Source organism: Sarcophilus harrisii, chromosome 3 (assembly GCF_902635505.1).
Source record: "Sarcophilus harrisii chromosome 3, mSarHar1.11, whole genome shotgun sequence".
Taxonomy (NCBI): domain Eukaryota; kingdom Metazoa; phylum Chordata; class Mammalia; order Dasyuromorphia; family Dasyuridae; genus Sarcophilus; species Sarcophilus harrisii.
Genome location: NC_045428.1, coordinates 461,096,151 through 461,117,844, shown reverse-complemented (window position 1 = coordinate 461,117,844; position 21,694 = coordinate 461,096,151). Strand labels below are relative to the sequence as shown.

At 46.8% G+C, this 21,694-nt stretch overlaps 2 protein-coding genes across 3 annotated transcripts in view; one reads left to right on the top strand and one right to left on the bottom strand.

Moving 5' to 3' along the window:
* Window positions 1-366: 366 nt before the first annotated feature.
* Window positions 367-18,463, top strand: ROBO3 (roundabout guidance receptor 3). Its single transcript, XM_031960951.1, has 27 exons — window positions 367-1,874; window positions 4,573-4,899; window positions 5,234-5,391; window positions 6,293-6,413; window positions 6,501-6,639; window positions 6,964-7,091; window positions 7,481-7,605; window positions 9,336-9,507; window positions 9,795-10,000; window positions 10,207-10,288; window positions 10,654-10,810; window positions 11,024-11,190; window positions 11,551-11,675; window positions 11,876-12,095; window positions 12,358-12,479; window positions 13,528-13,699; window positions 13,853-14,044; window positions 14,343-14,366; window positions 14,449-14,491; window positions 14,760-14,899; window positions 15,189-15,386; window positions 15,611-15,749; window positions 16,200-16,412; window positions 16,796-16,944; window positions 17,079-17,189; window positions 17,426-17,581; window positions 17,967-18,463. Exons 1-27 carry the CDS (start codon window positions 1,715-1,717, stop codon window positions 18,185-18,187), a joined length of 4,167 nt encoding a protein of 1,388 aa, XP_031816811.1. The 5' UTR covers window positions 367-1,714; the 3' UTR covers window positions 18,188-18,463.
* Window positions 18,464-18,949: 486 nt separating this feature from the next.
* ROBO4 (roundabout guidance receptor 4) overlaps window positions 18,950-21,694 on the bottom strand; it is a 42,255-nt gene continuing 39,510 nt past the window's right edge. For both annotated transcript variants that reach the window (XM_031960949.1, XM_031960950.1), the window contains exons 18-21: window positions 21,340-21,573; window positions 20,828-21,180; window positions 20,117-20,329; window positions 18,950-19,962 (exon numbers count right to left, since the gene is read on the bottom strand). In XM_031960949.1, the coding sequence (XP_031816809.1) occupies window positions 19,955-19,962; window positions 20,117-20,329; window positions 20,828-21,180; window positions 21,340-21,573 (808 nt within the window). In that variant the 3' untranslated portion in view covers window positions 18,950-19,954. The remainder of the gene's footprint in view (window positions 19,963-20,116; window positions 20,330-20,827; window positions 21,181-21,339; window positions 21,574-21,694) is intronic.

The window sequence follows — 21,694 nt, the reverse complement described above, 5'->3', positions numbered from 1 at the left end:
GCTTTGTAGGCCCTTTCACTGGGGATCCTTATCTCCCCAAAAAGGAACAGTTAATTGGGCTGCTATAATTTTAAAATTCATGGAACTATCCAGAGCATTTGGTCTAAAACTAATGATATTTTGGTTTAAGGATAATAATTCAATTTGCTGAATGTAGGAACTCTTCTTGACTATTCTTTTCTGTTTTGCAGGATGGAACTAGACTTCTTCTGGAAATTCATTCAGTTCTTTCTCTACTTTTTCTCCCAGGGAATAGAAATAAGGGTTGTGGATACATGTGGGATTAAAGAGATATTGGAAGTTCATATGGTGAAAGAATCCTAGAAAAATAGTAGATGGATTTGTTTTCATATTCTGTCCATTTCTAATAGGCATGTTTATGAGATTTCTTCACTGGAGTATGACCTCAATAGTACATGAACAGATTTGTATGTACTCTGCATCAATCCCAATTCTTCTCTTGCAATTGATCTTCACAAGTGTTTGGGAATGCCTTTGATGGAAAGAAACTTATCTGAAATTTGTAGTCATAGTGATTGAGAAGTTAAGAGACTTACCTATGGCCACAGGGCAAATATATGTCAGAGGCAAGACCTGATCCCAAGTCTTCCTGGCTCCAATACCAAGCTGCAAGGCCCCGATACTTAAAATGCCTCTGCAATTGGGTATTTTAAAACATTAATGCTTTTTAAAAGATACAAAGAGATTTCCTCTGTTCTCTGATTGTGGTTCATTTCCCTTTGGCCCATTTCCTTTCTCTTTAAAGGTATAAAAGCAATTTAATGAGATATCTAAGAATGGATTGATGCACAAAATATGCAAATGATCTTCATTTTACTGCCTCCTCTTTTCATTTTCACTCCTGGACTGAGCTCATCTATCTGAACTCCAGAGCAGTCAAGAACCCTTAGTGGCCAGCTGTGCCTCTCTTTTCTTAGTTACAACAAACACCATTTGACCAAGAGATAGCTTCTGATAGAGTGGGGATAGCATGGCAAGAGGGAGGGCACGGATATAGAACACTCACTTCCATTCTCCAAAACAAGATCAAGCCTTTGGTTGTAGGTATATGAAAAGTGAATCCTTCCCTGTGAATCTGAGGAAGGCACTCTTTTGGCTCTTCACCCCAGTTTTCCACAGGGAGAGGTACAAAAGATTGGGAAAGAGGAGATTAATGTACTAGTTCACAGATCAGGAAAATGAGCAGACGTCCTAAAATGAGAAGTAGGGTTCCAGGAAGCCAGAGTGAGATCCCATATCTATAGCCTGACCTTTGGAGAGGTAGAGGAATCGGGGTAAAGGTGGGAATTTGTTCTCTCTGCATTGGGATTTGAAGGGAAGAGGTTCTCCAGTGACGGGTTGGGGTTCAAACCTGGGCCTAAACTAAAGCAGCCCTCTCCCAACTAGAAAGGCAGTTGTATGAAGGGGAGGGGTAAAGGGCGGCGGGAGGCGGATTAATCCCTTAATTACGCGGTGGTCGGCCCTGGCACCTGCTTTCAGCCCGCCCAGTCCCCAGGGGACTTGCCTGAACTGGGGAGGAGGAGTGGGGAGGGGGAAGGAGGAGGGAACCGGACTGAGAGGACGCGCGGGAAAGAAAGCAATACAGTGGTTGTGGCAACTCACAGAGGCTGTGGAGGGGCGCACAACTCTCGAATCAAGGGGCTCGGACCAGGGGGCTGGGACCCGAGCCCCCAATCTTGTCCCAGTCCCCGCCATGCTACGTTACCTGCTAAAGACGCTACTGCAGATGAACCTGTTCGCGGATTCCCTGGCTGGGGATATCTCCAACTCAAGCGATCTGCTCTTCGGTTTCAACTCCTCTCTGGTCGCTCTCAACCACAGCCTCCTTCCCCCCGGGGATCCCCTTTTCAACGGTGAGACCGCCCTGTCTTGGGGATTCCACTTCTGCGGGAGTGCGCGCTGTTAGAAGGAAAGGCAAACTGCTCTGGGCATGTTTCTGTTTGGGAGGTCCGGGGCTAAGAATTTCTCATTCCCTTTTCCTTCCCTAGTCATATTAAGGAGAAAAAAGTTTTGGGTCGCTGATGGCAGTGAACGAGTCATTATCGGGACAGGGATTAGATGGGTTCTTCTGGAATTTCTGGGAATGAAGTTAAGGGTGTGGGGCTTTAGACTACAGCATCACTGGGAGAGAAGTGAGGTTCCGGTGCACAGAGATAACCATCGTAGTGGAATCCAAAGTAAGAAGGGGCTAATGCTAATGAACTACGTAGGGTGGAAGCTAAGGGGTGGGACAGGGGATCTGCCCTAGACCCCAGAGGCATACAGAGGCCTGTCCGGCCCAAATAACGCAAATAATCCTGAGGCCCAGATAGAGAGAATAATCAGGTCTCGGAGTTTCTCGGCGCACGGAGCTGGATGGGGATGAGCCGCAGGAAGCGTTTAGCTGAGCATTTTAGGGGAACTCCGAACCCTATTCTCCACGGTCGGGTAACAGCCTCGGGCTCCAGTAGAGCTGAAGCTTGCGGGAGTTGGAGTCATTACTGCTAATTACAGTGATTAATAAATGACTGCGACAACCCGAAGCCCCCGGAGCGCAGCTGGAAGCGCGCGGAAGCTGTTCATTACGTACCTAGGGATATGTATGACCAAAACCTGCCTCCTATCGACCAAGTTCCGAACTTCAACTCTGTCATTTTTCTTGGTATCTTCTTTATGCTCCTTTTCCTACTCTTCCACCTCGTCCTACCTCAGAATGATTGTTCATTAAGAATCTGTTTTCAGAAAGGTTACAGTAACCTTTCTGGTCACTATCGAATCGGAAGATACTGATGCTGGCATTAGCTCATGGGGGTGGGTAGAAGCAGAGAGAAAGATTGAAAATGTACTTTCGGGCTACGGTGCTGCATTTGGGATCAGGAAATCAGGATTGGAGTCTTTGCTCTGCAACCTGTTATTTGTGTAAGCTTGGATAAGGTATTTCACTTCCCTAGGTGACAGCTTCGTCAACACAGTTAACGGAGTGATTAAAGAGGAACAAAGATTTCTTCTATGGTCCTTTCCAGAGCTAAAAAATAGGGTCTTAAATTGAAAAAACGAGGGAAGAAAAGAAGTATCATTGTACACTGATTGCTAGGCAAAGAGCCCCCAGGCTCCATTAACATGCCCATAAGCTATTCATTAGTCTGGTGTGTAGAAGCTTCTCTTGGGACTAGAAATGACAAGGAAAGGAATTCTGGGGACCAGTATCCCGCAGCTGTTGACCGAAGGAATTAGGAGTAGAGGAACAAGTCCAAGGATGGGGTAGAGTGGAGGAGAGGGAATCCAGGTGATTTGAGAGCCCTTCACTTTCCAAGTTCCGGGCATCGTTTCTCAGAGAACATAAACCCTGAAGCCCCATCAGTGACAATTTCCTCTCTCCATAGCTCTAAATGACTGCAAAGAATCTCAGTTCTCTCTCTCTCTCTCCTTCTTCAACGAGGTTTATTGAATTATCTGATGCTTGATTATGATTTAGTAGGAAAAGTGGGACTGGGAAGAGACTGGCAAGCGGAGGCAGAAATAGAAAAAGGAGATTTCGCTGCATGGCATAGGGGATAGAGAGCTGGCCTGGAAGAAAGGACGAGATTTCGAATCCCTCCTCCGATACTAGCCAGGGCAATTTATTGAATCTTTTAGGGACTGTAACAATTCCCTAAGCCTATAAGTTATCTTGCAGAGTTGTCAGCCTTCCTAAATAAGGGGAAATATCCAAGATATATCAATGCCTAAAAAAAATCATAGGTTTATCCATAGCACTAATTTAAATTAAAGGAGTAATTTAGTACAAATCTTCCCTTTTCCCCTTTTCCCCTTCCCTCCCCCCCCCCCCCCCCCCCCCCCCCCCCTTCTCATCCAAGGGATCAGGGAAGGGAATAAAGGAGCTATCGCCTTTCGAAATTTCTAAGCAGAGGAAAATAAAAGTGAACTTCAAACCAAAGCCCGGAGCCGAAGGGCACTCAAGAAGAGTTCCAGGTTACTCACTCAAAGGGTATCCTTGGCACCCTCCCTTGCCCCAACCTGGAGGGCCTATGATATTCTTACGTGTGGCAGTAGCGACATCCAGTGGCCCACACTGGTTACAATTCCTCGTAAACGAGAGCCCCGATCTCTTCCCCCCTTCCTCCCATCCTCTCCCACCACCACACTTTCCCGAAAAGTCATTCTATTCCTTTGCCCTTACCCAGGTAAGCCCCGAACACTCCGTTTACCTTTCTCTTATTCAGTGATAGCCAGGAACCTGGAAAGTCTCGGGGCTGTCCGGAGGTCAGGAAGGGACAAGGCCAATGTGCAACCATGTTCCAGTTGTTCACCTGTTTGTGACTCCCACACTGGGCCTTTCTCAGCTCCGGGCCTTAAGCGCTCCTCGGGAGGTCTCCTTTTTAGAACTACGGGGAGCCCGGGGTGTCCCAGCATCTCGGTTAGGGGGGAGTGATTTCGCGAGTGGAAGGTCACGAGACAGTAAGAAATCCGCGCCGTGGGAAGGGGTGCGGAAAGACTGACCCTCCACTTCGGGATCGCATGCCTCAGTTTACCCCCAGCTTGGTCGGTCCTGCCATCTCCTCCGCTTTGCAGGGTCGCGAGCCGGACCGGAGGACGCAGTGCCACGCATAGTGGAACAGCCGCCAGATTTGTTGGTCTCCCGGGGGGAGCCTGCCACGCTGCCGTGCCGCGCCGAGGGCAGACCCCGGCCGGACATTGAATGGTACAAGGACGGCGCCCGCGTGGCCACGGCCCGCGAGGATCCGCGGGCTCACCGCCTGCTGTTACCCAGTGGTGCGCTCTTCTTCCCTCGAATCGTGCACGGACGCCGAGCCCGTCCAGACGAGGGCGTCTACACTTGCGTGGCTCGCAACTACCTAGGGGTAGCGGCCAGTCGGAATGCTTCACTGGAGGTGGCGGGTGAGTATCCGCGTTTAAGCCGGTCCGAGGCTTCAGGGCAAATATCTAATCTAACTCATGCCACAGTTGCTTCCACAATCCCAGCATTCCTAATTACTTACTTAGTATGGCCCTGGAACTCTGCAGACCCTTCCTAGGTCGGCTCCCCATCTCTCCAGGCTTAATATTATAATGCACCACAAATTTAGTTCTTTTCCATAAAGTGGCAGAATTCGCCCCCTCTGCAATCATATTAACATCTGACCGCTGTACTTTCAGAGAGGTAAATTGCAACCACCCTGGTTCATTTCCTGGAACCCACTTTATTCCTGTCATTTCTCCCTCCTCTCTTCAGTCCTGAGAGATGACTTCCGGCAGTCCCCAGTGGATGTGGTGGTAGCTGTGGGGGAACCCGCAGTTCTGGAGTGTGTGCCTCCCAGGGGCCACCCAGAACCCTCAGTGTCCTGGAAGAAGGACAATCTTCGCCTCAAGGAGCAGGAAGGACGAATCACTGTGAGGAACTGGAAAGGGTGGGGCCACTAGGATGAGGGGAGCATCTATGCTCAAGTGATCGGACCTCAGTATAAGGGTATTAAAATCATAGAATTTTAGTGCAGAGGCATCTTAGAGATCAACTAACCCAGCCTTACACATGTTTACAGAGGAGGAAACTGAAGCCCTTTGAAAGGAAGTGACTTACTCCAAATCATGAAGATAGTTGATGACAGAGAAAAAATTAGACCACAGGTCTCCTGACTCATACTGTAATACCTTTTAGTCAGTGGAATTTATTCATGTCAAAATTAGTATGCATTGTTTTAATAATCATCTACTCTGAGTTAAAGGATTGATCATTTAATTTAAAAATGGTATCTTGAATTCAAGAGAAATAAATTGTAAAGCAATTTGATATGATTTAATATATGTAAAGCATATCAAAAACTCTGTACATAATTTACTAATGAATAGGATTAGGTAGTTAGATATTCACTGTGAAAAGCAGAACAAGAGGATAATGAAGAGAAGGAAGGAAAGACAGAATGGAGATAGAGAGGGAGAGAGAGAAGAATATAAGAAAGAAAGAAAGAAAAGCAGCTAGATGGTACAGTGGATAAAGCACTGGCCCTGAAGTCAGGAGGACCTGAGTTCAAATTTGACCTCAGACATTTAATACTTCCTAGCTGTGTGACCCTGGGCAAGTCACTTAACCCCAATTGCCTCAGCAAAAAAAGAAAGCAAGAAAGAAAATCAGATAAGAAGTTGGGGAGATAAAGTGGATTCTAGTTGTCCTGTGAGCCAGCAGGTGGTTTTAGGATAAAACATGGACAAAAGATAGAATTGGAAAGAAGAGGATTGGAACAAAATAGGGAATAAGTTAAGTTCAAAGGAGTTGAGCTGTCCCCATACTGCGCAGATTCGCGGTGGGAAACTGATGATGTCACACACACTCAAGAGTGATGCTGGGATGTACGTATGTGTGGCCTCCAATGTGGCAGGAGAACGTGACAGTGGGGCAGCTGAACTTGTGGTTTTTGGTACGTAGGAGTTCCTAAGGTTGGGGAAGGGGGACTGAAGGGTCATCTAAACAACCCTGTAACTTTATGCCCATTCCTCTGTGGCAGAGCGCCCCTCCTTCCTACGCAGACCTGTGAACCAGGTAGTCCTGGCTGATGCCCCTGCTGACTTCCCATGTGAGGTGCAGGGGGATCCTCCACCACATCTGCGTTGGCGAAAGGAGGAGGGGGAGTTGCCCACTGGCAGGTGAGAAGCCCCCTTCTTACTCAACAGGACCCCCAACTATCAAGAGAACTTCTCTTACCTTTCCTCCAGAGAACTGGGAGGCAGCCACACTCACCCCCGTGGCTTCAGTATCTGGACTTCTGAACCCATGTCCATTTTCCTATTCACCCCATCTGTGGTGTCCATAATCCCCAATCTGTCCATGACTTGTCTGTGTACCTGACCCTGGTGACTGTCCTGGGAAGGTCACAGTTTCCTCAGTACAGTTTCAGGGTTGGGGAGGGAAAGGAGACATAGCTGTTACCAACCCATCCCTGGTGGGTGGGTGGGTGGGGAGTGAAACAGGTATGAGATCAGAAGTGACTACAGTCTTCGGATCGGGAGAGTGAGTGCAGAAGATGAGGGAACTTATACCTGTGTGGCTGAGAACAGTGTGGGCAGAGCTGAGGCTTCTGGATCTCTCAGTGTCCATGGTAAGAACCCTGCTTGAGGGTGGAGGGAGTCACAGGAGGGAATGGAATGTGGAATCATTGGAGCAGGGATAGGAGGTAGCAAAATGAAGCCAGTGAAGAAGCTAATAGAGAAGTGGGGAGGGCGAGTATAAAACTAAGAGAAATTTGGTTGGAGGACTAGGGACTTAGTTCATGAAATGGGAGAAGGCATTGGTCAAAGTCAGTGAATTTAAGAGGGAGGGAAAGAATAAAAATTGAATAAAAGTGAGAGAAAAGAAAAGGATAGGCTACTTACTCATCAAAATTGGCCTTTCCCCCCCAACCACTCAGTTCTCTTATTGACTTAGCATCTCCTCTTGGGGCTGGACCTATCCTCTTACTTCCACTTTCCTTTCTTTCCCTTCTTTCAGTCCCACCCCAGCTAGTGACACAGCCACAGGACCAGATAGCAGCTCCAGGAGACACTGTGATTTTCCAGTGTGAGACCAAAGGGAATCCTCCACCAGCTATCTTCTGGCAAAAGGAAGGTAGTCAGGTAGGTGTCTATTCAGTAGCATGCTGATAAATTTTAAAAACCAGCTCTCTACATGAGACACTTTTAAATCTAATCTTATCATTTTCTATATCATTTTATTAATTCAAGTCCTAATTTGTAGTGTTTGCTGATTTATGAAGTGATAGTGCTCCCACTGAAAATTTAACAACTAGTACTCTTGACAATACTCTTATGTCATCCCTAGAGTTTACATTTTTCTTTTCCACAAATGTTTTCCCAAATCTTTGTCTACATGTTACAGTGTTCCCTCAAGCCTTCACCTTATATATGTTCATAAGTCTTCTCCCTAGAGCATCTATCTCTCTCTTGGGTAGCCAGTTTTTAATGCCTAGTTCCACATATTAGACAACTCAGTCATTCTTATTAACCTAAGTTAGCAAAGAGATGACCCTCATTTTAGTGTCCTTTTCCTACCATTTGGTCTTTAACAGGGAGAATGACTCTTCTTCCTTTTCTAAAATGGGACATCCCTTGGACTATCTTCTAGATTCTCTTTTCTATATAGATCTCTGTGATTATTTTCTTTTTCCTGTTATTATAGGTATTTTTTTTTTAGTTGAACAGAAAAGTAGAAGTGATGTTAGAGAAACAACATGAAATTTGGTTTTATTCCTGGTTTTAGCTTTAGGGTTTTAGTTCTGATTCTGCAACTTACTATCTTGGTCATCACTTAATTTGTCTGGACCTCATCTGTAAAATGTAGGAGTTATATCAGTTGGCCCCTAAGCTCCCTTCCATTTTAAATCTATCAGAATCTGATGATGCTACATGACTGTTTTTTTGCCACATTTGGATGCTGCCAGTGGTTCCCCAAACATTTACAAAGGGAAGCTTGTTTCTGTGCTCTCATTTAACTCAGATTAACAGCTCCAATTTCCCTAGGTAACTGGCCTCATATGTTCAGAGAAATTAACATATTGAGCATAATATGTCTAAATATATATTAAAACTGAAATACAAAGAATAACTGCCAAGGGAGGTATGCAGAGTTAATAGAAGTAGTGTTCATCAGTACAATAGAACACAGCAATATAGACTGTAAACCCTTCTTTCCACTGGCGATCAGGCTGCAACTTCCCCCTCTCCCATTTCTAGATCCCAAATCTCCTAGAATTATTAAATGTTAGCATGAAAGAGACCTTAGACATTATGTAGTTCAATTTCTTGATTTTACAAAAAAAGAATTTTTGGGGGGGAGGGGTAATACAGAGTAGCAGAGTCAATACTAGAAACCAGTTAATCATACATTTTAAAGTGCCAACTATGTGCAATGGTTATTCAAATAAGAAACTCAGAATTCAAACACAAAAATGAAACACTCCCTACAAAAGGAATTTATATTCAACTGGTAAAATGGTGTACCCAAATAAATATGACATATGGTGGGGACAAATGGGAGGATGGGTGAAAAGGGCCAAATCCAAACAAAGGGAGATCCAAACAAAGTGGCCCAGGGGTATTTGAGATCTCCTGACTATAGTCCTGTGTTCTTTGCAATATCTCTTAATGCCTTCTTTCCTGCACATCACTAGTGTTTCCTTTAACCAGAAGCATTTTAAATCTGGAAAGTAGAAGGCCTCTTAATTGTGATCCATCCCTGATCCTATAAGCCTGTTTTCTCTCTAGAGTTTTATTAATTTGGTTCAAAAAAGATACAGCTCTCTCTCCTCCTCAGGATTCCTAAGATTCCTGGTTCTATCTGTCTCCAGATTCTGCTCTTCCCTAGTCAACCCTCCCAGTCCACAGGGCGTTTCACTGTTTCCCCAAGTGGCCAACTCAACATCACCGAAGTGCAAAGTGGGGATGCTGGTTACTACGTGTGCCAGGCAGTTAGTGTTGCTGGTAGCATTCTGGCCAGGGCATCTTTGGAGGTTAAGGATGGTAAGCATCAGTGGGGTACATGCAACTGGAGGGAGGAAATAGCTAAAAGAAAGTAGCTTTTTTGCAATCTATACAAAGTGATTGAGGTGTGGGTGGTTTCTAGGGAAGATCCTCAGAGCCTGGGAAACAAGAAAATAACTTAATGAGATAAATTTGTGGAACCAAGCTAATAGTACCAAATTGAAGCAATCTTCCTACTTTTCAAATGACTTAGAGAAGTAAAGGTAAGAAGGCTGTAAATTGATTCAGAGACTTTCTTCTGAATTGGTTCATCATTTTCTCCCTAGTTTCCCTCGATGACTTTCCTCCCATAATTCTTCATGGACCATTGAATCAGACTCTGGCATCTGGATCCTCTGTGTGGTTGCCATGCAAAGTGACTGGAAACCCCCAACCCAATATCCAGTGGTTGAAGGATGGGCAGAAGATAGACAGTGGAGACCTGAGACTTACTCTATTGGCTAATGGCACCTTGCATATCACCAACTTGCAGGTGAGTCAAATCAAGACACCTCCGAGCTCTTCCTCCTAACATTTTCAAAGCAATAGTCATCTGCTAGGTCTCTTAACTTCAGAGTACAATCCTCAACTGATCTCAGATTTCCCTTGAAATTTGCATAGTACTTCACCCATCCCTCTGCATCCTTTGCCCATCTAATTCCCATTTAATTCAGTTGTCAGTAAACTATCTTTTTTCAGGAGGGTGATTTGGGGCTCTACAGCTGTGTGGCCAAGAGTTCCAAAGGGCAGGCCATATGGAATGGCTGGCTAAGGGTCCAAGGTGAGATATCCCTTTTTCCCCAATCCATTTTTCTATTTGTCTTTATCTAACCATCATAGTAGTGACTTCCTCTCAATATCCCAGGACAGTCTCTACCTTCCAAACATTCAATTTATTGCTTTTAAGAAGGGAAGCAGAAAACGGCACAGTGCCTGGCACATAGTAGGTGCTTTAAAATGTTTATTGAATTAAATGGAAGAATTCAAGCTTGGAATTTATGTGAGTGGGGAATCTTTATGCTTTCTTCTTCCTTATCATCCACATTACTCTGTCTCTGAGAAGTGTATCCCATAACAGACTTTTATTTTCCTTTATATCCCTAATATTAACAAAATGCTTTTTCATTAATTAATTCTTTCCTGTAGATGATGTAGAACCCCCTACTGAGTCCAGTGGTCCCCCTGGGTCTCCCTCTCAACCAGCCATTATTGAAGTCACCAAGAACAGCATTACTCTAACCTGGAAGCCCAGTCCACAGGCTGGGGGATCACCAGTTACTTCTTATGTGATAGAAGCCTTCAGGTAAGAGTTCAAGGAGGTGAGGGAGTAGGCATTGGGTTCTGGGCCTTCTGTTCTTTGCTTCTGAGATCTTTGTTATTGTGGGCAAGGGCTCTTCAGCTCCCTCTCTGACTGAGGATAGAAAGAGGGCAGAAAAGTTTTGGAGCAGAGTGAAATCACAGAAGTCTTGTCAAGCTGGATCAATGTTCTTCCCTTAGTCATACTTCTCCATTGCAGCCAGGCATCTGGTAACACTTGGAGGACAGTAGCAGATGGTATACAACTAGAGACGCATACCATCACTGGTTTGCAGCCCAACACCATCTACCTATTCCTAGTTCGAGCAGCAGGGGCTTGGGGTCTTAGTGAACCCAGTCCTGTCTCCAAGCCTGTTCAGACCCAGGGTGAGTGAAGATCATGTCTCGATATGGGGAAATGAATAGGAGATTCAGATTATCCAGCCCCCATTTTCAGTCCACTGCTGCATACATTCCTGGAGGGATCTAAGTAAAAGGGAACACCTTTCCTAGGAGAAATCTCAAACCCCAAAACCCCTCCATGGCTATACCACCTACCCTGCGGTGTTAGGTGGAAGATATTAGTACCCATCCCCCCAAACTACTCTGCTGTCCTATTCCCACTGAGCCCCTAGGCTATGAACTGGAGAACTGGCTTGGGGAAGGGTCAGAGGAGAAGCAAGAATTATAGCCAATCTCCTCTTTTTTTTTTTCCTGTGACCCCGGTTGAGGGGACTCTCTGATTAGCAGACAGTGGCCCCTCCAGGCCAATTGAGGATCCATGGCAAGGGCAGCGAGATCTGGCTGATGTGGTTGTTCAACTGCAGGAGCCCCTATTCCTGAGTCCCACATCTTTGCAGGTGTCCTGGACTGTGAGTAAGGGGAAAGAGGGCAGGGGAGGGTAACATAAACACCAGGAGGCAAAGCTCAAAGAATTGGGGTTGGGAAAATGAAGTCCATTGGGTGGCGGAGGCTGGTCTGACCCATGAGGAGTTGAGGTCTTAGAGGCTGGTAGGCCTCTTCTTCCTCTTTCCAGTAGTCCTTATCTACTCTAGCATGCCTCTTTCTTCAGGTGGATGGCCATTCTCAGTTGGTGTGGGGCTTCCGGGTGTTGTGGAGGGCAGTAGGCTCAAGTGGCTGGACAGTTCTGGACATAGGATCCTCAGGCCAGCGAAGTGCTGTGCTGAGAGAGCTACCAGCAGGTGCACAGATCCAAATCAAGGTGCAGCCCTACAGCAGGGAGGGACCAGGGCCTGAGAGCACTGTTCTAACCAGGACCACCCCTGAGGAGGGTGAGAAAGGACATGGAGGCGGGGGTGGGGAACCAAGGAGGGATAGGCAAGAGGGATTCAGAGTACAAGGGAGGGGAAGAGTTGAGACTGAAGACTGAAGGGGTTACCCGCTGACAGCCAAATGGGGATGTGTAGCTGGGTTCCTTAGCAACCAATCTTGTTTATGTGATGATATTGGGGAAAAAACGTTTGGAGATCAAGGAATTGAGAGCATTCAGTGATTGTCTATGTCCTTCTTCCCCATGCCCCCACCCTGGTTCAGCCCCTAGTGGGCCCCCCCAGGCAGTGACAGTGACCCTGGGGGGTGATGGCAACAGCAGCATCACTGTTTCCTGGGAGCCTCCCATAGCCACTCAGCAAAATGGAATCATTCAACACTACCAGGTACAACACTCTGTGTGTGTGTGTGTGTGTGTGTGTGTGTGTGTGTGTGTGTATGTGACAGACAGAAAAGAGACAAAGAGAGACAGGAGTGGGGGAGAGAGGAAGGAAGAAGAGAGAATGAGAATGGAAATGGGCCAAATAGAACTGACTGGTAGGGTTTGGGACCCTTGGAAGGGCCTACATGTAAGGCTATGGGTTTAGAGGGAAGAAAGAAAAGGGGAACTGAAAGACAGATAGATATGGAAGAATAATGAGGTTAAGAAGCAGAGTATATTTGGAGGTCTTGCCCTGCAGAGATTTAGGGTAGAACTCCGAGAGCTTATCTTGTCTAATTCATATCCCATTTGTGAATTCTATGAGCAACATCCTCAAAAAGTCATCATCCAGTCTCTAAGCACTTCCAGTGATGGGGCATTCTCCTGCATCCCAAGGGAATCTATTCCATTTTTGGACATCTCTATTGTTAGGAAGTTTTCCTTTTATGGAGCTGAAATCTGCTTCTCTGTAATTTCCACTCATTGTTTCTAGTTCTAATCTCCGGAGCCAAGTAAAACAATTCTGATCCATCCCTCTTCCACATGACTGCCTTTCAAATCCTTGAAGTCAGAAATGATGCCCCTCCCCCTCTCAACCCCATGTCTTCTGCAGGCTAAATATACCCAGGTCCTTCTAAGAAATTTCAAATGCCATGGGTTTCAAGTCCCTTCCACAGGTTGGGAACCTACTTCTGGTTATGCTCCAGTCTGACAGTGTTCGTTCTAAAATGGAATTATCAGAATGGAATAGAATCTGCCCTCTGAACAGGAAAAGTACATCTGGTCAAAGTGCTGCCTTTGCTCAGAACGTTATACTTCTACAATCTTGAGAGTGGGAGAGGTGGGAGGCAGACTTTAGCCAACAAATCGATCCCTTCTGCTGTGTCTTGTCTCAGTTTCTAAGTAGGGCAGTGCCCCAGATCCAAGAACAGTGCTCGCGTCCCCTACCCCACTATTTGCGTCCCCTACCCTACTGTTCGCGTCCCCGACCCCACTGCTCACGATCTTTCTAGATTTGGTGCCTGGGGAATGAGAGCCGCTTCCACCTGAACCAATCTGCCGCAGGCTGGGCACGGTCCGCAGTGCTTCGGGGACTTCTCCCAGGTCTCCTTTACCGAACCCAAGTGGCTGCGGCCACCAGCGCTGGCGTGGGCATAGCCAGCCCCCCGGTACTGTTCCATCTGCGTAAGTGCCAGAGAAAGCGGGTACGCGGACTGGGATACTAATTGGAAAATGGGATACCCAGGGGAGTATTCTTCTGGCATCGGGATAAGCCTCTTCCGAGTCCCAGGATTTCGCTTGCCTTTTCATGCGTGTACACCTCCCTGTTCTGCACAGCACTCCCGAGGGAACCAGAGCCTGGGCCCGGCCCGGAGGTGGGTCCCGGGCTTGCCGAGCGCCTGGCAAAAGTGCTGCGGGAGCCAGCCTTCATCGCTGGCGGCGGAGCCGCCTGTGGAGCGCTTCTCCTGGGACTCAGCGCCGCCCTGTATCGGCGCCGGAGGCAGCGCAAGGAGCTCAGCCATTACAATGGTGAGCAAGGCTCGGTCAGCCGGGTGGGGACGGCTGGGAGAGAAAGGAAGAAAAGAGGTCTGCAGGAAGGGATGAGACTGGAGGTCTGTGCCTCCCAGGCTGAAACAGGCCTTTCCTCTGCAAGGCGGAGGAAAAGCTTAAAACTTACTTAAAGCTAAAGAATTTAGGGATTCTAATAAGTGAAAGTAAAATGCTAGGGGATGGAGGTGGGGTGGGATTTGTTTTCCTGACCTGTCACTCCCTTTTCACCTGTACCCTGTCCTGTTCCTACTCTTCTTCCACTTGTGTCTTTTGGAAGCCTCCTTTGCCTACACGCCAGCAGGTAAGATAGCTCTATCTAGGATGGGGTTCAGGCCAGAGGTCAAAGTTGGTACCTCACTCAATTACCCAATCTGTCTTCCCAGTCTCCTTCCCCCACAATGAGGGCCTCTCCCGAGCCAGCTCCAGGTAATCCCCGCATCTATAACTCCGATGGAACTTTCATTTCTCCCTTCATCTCCTCTTCATAATTCCTTTCACCTCTCCCCCTTAACTCTGCCCTCACATTCCCACCACAACGACTGGGAATCATGCCTCAAACTGCATCTACCTTAGTCCTGACCTCCTTCTCAGTTCCACCCTTCTAAGATGATCACTCCCCAAAATCTCCCATCAAGCTGTCCTCCCAATTCTGGTCGCCCCCCAGCCCTCACAGTTCCAGTGATCTGTCTCTTAGGCCTCCCATGGGCCATAGCCCAGCCCCATACCCTTGGCTAGCAGACTCCTGGCCTCATCCACCACGAAGTCCTACAGCTCAGGAGCCCAGGGGAAGCTGTTGCCCTAGCAATCCTGACTCAGATGACAGATACTACAATGGTAAGGCATAGTACTATCATCCCAATTCACCTCTCTTTCACCAATCAGTTAGACATATTAGAAAGAATCCAGGAACCGAATCCCAGAACCTGTGCATTCCTTGCTTGGGTGGGGGATATGAAGAAGAAACTTAGATGCTTCATTTAGGTCCTAGATAGGGAAGAGAAGGAAGAAATATAGCCCCTCCCCTCCCCTCCCCTCCCCTTCCTCATTCTCCCTGGGGTCCTTTCTTTCTGGTCTTTCTTTTGTCTCCCTGCCTCTCTCCCTGGGTTTTCCTTTGTTTTCCCAGAGGCAGGGATCTCTCTATACCTGGCTCAGACAGCTCGGGGGGCCTCAGCCCCAGGGGAGGGACCCATCTATAGCACCATTGACCCAGCTGGTGAGGAGCTTCAAACCTTTCATGGGGGCTTCCCCTCTCAATCCCCTGAGGAACCTGGGGCCTGGACCACCCAATATGCTCCACCAGAATGGAGCCAGGATGATAGTGGTATGCCTTCTATATATCCTCAAATTCTAACATTCCCAAATCCAGAGATTACCTATAATTTCTTTCCTTCATACTTCATATCCTAAACCTGTCCTAACCCCTATTCTTCAGTTGAATACTCCCTTCCTCCTTTTAACACCTTTCCTACCACCTTTTCCTGCCTCCACTCATACCTTTTCCTTTGAACAAGACCTCTGTGTGCCCCTTATCCTTCCTCCTCTCAGGCCCCAGGGGGGGGAAATTAAAGATCCTGGGAAAGCCTGTACAGACCCCCTCTCTGAGCTGGCCTGAACCACTGCCTCCACCACCCCCTTCCTGTGAGTTAAACTGCATGGAGGGAGCTGAGGAAGAGCTAGAGGACAGGTAAGATGGCCTCCTGACTTGGTACCAAGCCATACGGACAAGGAATTATGCTTGTTTTAAAGTCTGTCCAAAAGAGAAAACTAGAGAGATTGTATGGAAGATTCAGGAGAGCAGATTTTATAAGAATTGTACTTAGGTTCTTGGGTGATTTAGAGTGAAAAGACCCAAGAGAACCTAATTGTTAGAATTGTCCCAAACATTGGAATAAGTCCTTTTGGTAGGAATAAATTCATCACTGGAAATCTTCAAAGGGATGTCAGATGACCACCTTATAAGGATATTGTGGAGTCAGATGTGGGGTGGATTAGATGACTTGAGTTCTCTTCCATCTATTCTAGATTATCAATCAATGATGCCTAGTGAATGAGAGTGCAAGAGAACTGGAGGGAGCTGAAGGGAAGATGAACAACTTTATTCTTCTTCCTCTTCTCCTGTTCTCCTTGTCCCCAGTTCAGAACCTGATGAGTGGTGCCCACCATTGCCTGAAAGAAGCCTCCTAGAAGAGTCCAACCCAGCTGAAGGCTGCAGGGCTTCCCCCTCCCATGGAAACATTCCCTCTCCCACTCCTTCTTATGGAGATCAATCTACAGCAACTCTTACCCCCTCACCCCCTGAGCCACCACAGCCTTCTGCTGAAACTGTCTGTATCCACCATACACCCAGGTAGGAATCCTCCGAGACTTGTTTTTTGTTTTGTTTTGGTTTGGTTTTTTTTTGGGGGGGAGGGATGAGGCAATCTGGATTAAGTAAATTGCCTAGGGTCACACAACTGGTAAGTGGCAACTGTCTGAAGCCAGACTTAAACTCAGGTCCTCCTGACTCCAGAGTCAGTGATCTGTCCACTGCACCACCTAGCTGTCCCAAGCCTAGGAGTCTTGAAGAAGCTGGAGTTTATAGCTGAGTCATGAAGGGTTTATACCTTTTCTTTATGGAAGAGTAAGAGTATAAATTAGAAAGGGCTGACCTACTATGAACTGAGTCTTTATTGATTGTTGTCTCTGTAGGGTGATGTTTTCCCACATCCTAACAGATCCATGTCTTTGCAGGAGGGTGCCTGCTGGAGCAAGTCCTCCTCTCAGCTTATCCCACTCCAGTTTGAGTGGCCTTGAAGGTGGTCCTGCAAGCCTGAGTGCCAGCCCAATGCCCCCCGGACACCTCAGCTTGAGCCCTGTCCCTTGTACTACCAGCACCCCAGGTGAGGCTGTTCCTAATTTAACATTCTTCTCTCACCTTCAGCTGTATGACACCCTTTGACCTAAAGTTCTAGCTTCAAGCTCCTTCCCAGAGACTAGTCCTTAACCTCAACTCCTTTCTCTCCCAAACATATAGTTAGAGCCAGACTGACACCTAGAGAAATGACTTCCTCATCCCCAGGATCCCGTGCACGAATCCGGAAAAAATCTAAAGCTGTTCCTTATAGAAAGGACCGGAGTCCGGGAGGTAAGTAGTATTACAGTGGTTGGGAATGGTGGTTTTATATGAGATAATCAGGAAATTATAGTGATGAGCTAGATGATGGGGGGGGGGGGGGCGGGGGAAAGCCCCAGATTTGGAGAGGAAGAGCATTCCAGAATTGTTTATTTCTGGTCTCATTATGCCAGAAAGATTGTTTACATATGCTGATGAAGCAGACAAAGTGAAAGAGTTTTTCTGATATCAAAGCTCTTCCTTCCCAGATTTGCCCCCACCACCCCTCCCTCCACCGGAAGAGGAGGCTGGCTGGGCTGTAGGGCTTCGAGGAATAGGAAATATCTCCTCTCTGGAACGAGAGAGGAGAGGGGAGAAAAGAATGATTCGAGCTATACCCCCAGGGACTCATCATCCCCCTGATGGTAAGTAGTCACAGGGTAGATTGAAGGGGCCAAATGTGGGGCAATGAAGGGATTAGTGTGGAGTTATAATGTAAAAATTGTTTACCAGGAACAAATTTTCAACTCTTTTTTAATAGATGTTGGATTTTAAATTCCCAATTCATCCCCAGTGGAACTCATGCATTTGATTACTTTCAAATCTCCTACCGTCCTCCATCTTTCACATACTTAGTTCCTATAATATATAAGCACTCTGTTAGGTAATCTACCTTCATCCTTCATTTTCTGTCCTCCTTTCCTGCTCAGTTTTCTCTCATTAGAATATGATCATAAGTTCAGTGAGAAGAGTGGCAGTGATTGTTCGTCTTTTTTCTAGTACCTGGATCTTTTTTCTTTTTCCCTACAGAGGAAACCTGGCTCCCATATAGCAGACCCAGCTTTTTGCCCCGGGGCCAGGGGGCTAGTGCCTGCTCCACTGCTGGCAGCAACTCCTCCAGAGGCTCCAGCAGTTCCCGGGGCTCCAGAGGCCCTGGTCGGAACCGTCGTCCAGGGGGGGAACATCGGGAAATGAAGGTGGGGGCAGAAAGAGGAGGAAAAGGCACAGGGGAGGTAAATACCAAGAGGTGATAGAGGTGATGGAGAACAAACAGCAAGTTAGGAAGGAGGATAGGGAAGAAAGTAAATAATAAAATGTGACAAAGAATCGTTTTGAGGAAGAAGAAATGAGCTGTCAAAGGGTCTATAGCCTTAGAGAGTTTTTTGGTCATCATTCAACGTACTCCTCCTCTCCACAGTGTACACACACACACAGACCCACACACTCCTCAGAGTTATGGGTTTGTCCATAACTGTAAATGCCCAATTCCCCATTTCTTCCTGGCACTCTAATAATTTGAGTAAAAGGGTTAAGATGGAAAAAAGAAGCTCAGAAAAGAGAGGTGGGGATTTCCTAAATGGATGAACCAGAATAAAGGAGCCCATGTTCCCACTTAGGTGGGCAGCTCTGAGAAAGGCAAAGGTGCAAAGGGGAGAGAGAATCTAAGATAGGGGGCTCACCCTCCCAGTCTTTTTCTCCCATGCCTTCTATGCCTCACCTCCAAAGCTCCTTATATCTCTGTGTCTAAATGTCTCCAGGAACTGAGATGACTCTTATTCATGATAACAAGAACATCGGAAGTCTTCTCCAGAGGGGTGGGAAGGGTGGTTTTGGACTAAAAGAAAAGGAATCCCAAATCCCAAAAAAGGGATGTGTAAAAAGAATTCATGCTTTGGGTAGGGGTTGGACTAGCTGACCAAACTATTCTACGAGTCTATGATGCTAGGTAAAGTGGGAAAGACCTTTATTCTGATAGTAGGGGCTAGAGAAAAGATGGATTTTTGCCTCTATCCCCCTACCCATCCAGGGAATAGAGCTCTGAACATGAGCCGAGTGGCTCATTAGAGGCCAAAGAGGTTAATTGTGCTTCCTTGCCTTCAACTCTTTTCCCCTATACCTCTTCTACCACTTTCTAGCTGAGATTTTTTTTTTTTTGTAAATAAGATAATAAAAGTACTTGATCCCTGTACTATGTCCTATCTAGCTCTGGTTCCTATTGGACTTCTAATGACAAGGGTGAGGGTGCTGTTTCTTCTAGACACTGAGAATCATCTTTTACCAGAATGTCAAAAAATGTCATCACCTCTCCAACCCAGACTTGGATGATACTGACTAATGGAAATTTTCTTCATTTTCTAGGGACCAACTCAAGCTTTTCTTCATCTCTCTTAGTGTTTTGCTCTTAACCTCTTCATTGCACATTCTCTTGATCCCAGTCCCCAAGCTCTTGGCCTTATCACTATCATAGGATTTCAATGCTCAGACAACAATTTCTCTTTATTTACACTAGGGGTGGATTTGGAAGGGAAGGGAGAGAGAAGATGATTTGGCCTAGGGAAATAGCCCTGGGCCCTGGAATGGAGTAGTGAGGCTCTATGGGAAGGAGGGGAAGGTCTAAAGTGATCCATTCTTCCCTCTCTCCCAAAAGGCCTTCATTGTGTTACACACATACACATACAAAAAAAACAAACAAAAAAAAAAACCCATGTTACCTACCACTTTGATATCAATGGTACATATGGGAGGGATCTACTCCTCCACCAGAGAAAGCTGGACCAAGGAAAGCATGACTAGGAATACAGTGTTCCTCCCTAGCCCCTGAGGGGCTCCAGTTTTGGGTTTCTATTTCTTCAGAGTCCGAGAAGAGGAGAAACTCTGTTGAACTCTTGGAAGGGGATGGATCTTGGGTCACAGAAAGTGAAGGAGCACTGACTAGAACTCAAGAATCCACATCTCCAAATTTAAAGGCAGATAGGCAACAGCTTCCATTCCATCTCCAGGCACTTTCAGTTTACCAATCAAGAGTCTAGAAATGAAGAAGATGAATTAAAATGAGGTTGGCACTGCTGTTTTTTCATGCCCCAGGAATACCACTCAGTCTTTAAAAAGTATTCCTTTTCCCTTCCCAGATGCCTCCACCACTCTCTTTCCCTTTGCTCTTATGCCTGAAAGACACTCACTGTGGGCTTTAAGCACAGAATGGCCAGCCTTTTGCCTCCCTCGGGATGGACCTTTCTCCATCTCAGGGCGGGAAGGAGGTAGCCCCCGAGGCAGCCGATGACTATATTTATTCTCCATTTCTTCAATCCAGTTTGCACTCCACTCCCACACTGGTAGAGTCAGGGTAGAAGTCAGGGCAGGGTCATCTTGAGGGGAAGGAGGTGAAGAGAAGTCTGGTGGGGATGAACAAGATGTTAGAAAGGAGTCCATCAACTACTACTTGGAACCCTGTGGAAGGGATCCATGTCAGAAGGGAAGGAATAGGGCACATTGGATGGCTGGACAGAAAGAATTATGAGTTCCTATATGTCATGGGAAGAATTGTCTACATCTAGTTTGGTATTTAACGGGTTCCCCATTTTCAGTGAGTCCAGAACAAGAAGAAATGTTGGAAATGTCAGTTGGAGAAATTGAAATTAGAAAGAAAATAAAACTTCCTGAAAGTGAAAAGGATAAAATGTGAGAAGAAACTAAGGATGACTTTAGGACAGTTTTCTTTCAGATCTCTGAGAAAACACTGAGTTAAAAGAGAAGCCACAGGGAGATGGACAGAACAAGAGGAAAGTTTAAGGGCTTGGAATCCTTTGACTTGTTACTCTCCCAGAGTAGGCAGAAAAAGGATAGGAGAAGGTATGTCACTTTGAAGATATTTGAGGGGTAGAGGGACATACCATTGAAGACACAGTCCTGCTCTTTGGACTCCAATCCAAAGCCAAAGCTATCCACAGCCACAGCCAGGGCATGGGCAAAGCTGGCATCAGCAAGGAAAGAACCATCGGAGGAGCTGACAAGGCTGGCCCGGGCACTGAAGGCATTGTCCTCTGAGGCTGAACCCCATCCATTGGCCAGAGACCCTTCACTGGGTGTAGGGGTGTGGCAGGGACGGGGTGGACATAGCAGACCCTCTGGCCCGGCCCCACCTGCAGTGCCCTCCACCTCCCCTAGTCCAGAGGCAGATGGGATGCTGATATAGCCATAGCTGGTGGGGGGTGATGGTGCCCTTCGGACCGGAGTGCCACTGTTCCTGGAGGGACAAAGGGATGGGGGGGGGGGCAAAAAAAGACTTCTGTGCATGGGATCAAAAGTTTTCATTCAGACAATGGTTAGGAGTTGAGTTTCAGAAAGCTTCTCCAGTTTTGTTGATGTTTTACTTTCCCCAGCCCACCTTCCCCATAATTCTCACCTGGGGGTCTCATCATCATCCTCACTAAGCTCCAAGCACAGAGCCACATCTTCAGGAGTCAGCACATTATCCCTTTCATCTCCCAGGGAGGACAATGAAGAACTAGACAGGTGGCTGGAAGCTGGGCTGAGACCAGAAAGGGAGGAGGCCGAGGGGCTGGGGAGTTTGGGAGAGATGGCTGGCATGAGGGGCAGGGAGGATGAAATCTGAGGCTCCACGAAGTTCTTACTTGATCTAGTCAGTGAAAGTAGATATATTCATTATATGGCCCCTTTTTAGTTCTCTGCCCTCAATGGCCTTATACCCATCTAACCCAAAGATTTCTGGCAATTAATTCCATCTTATTAGCCCAAGT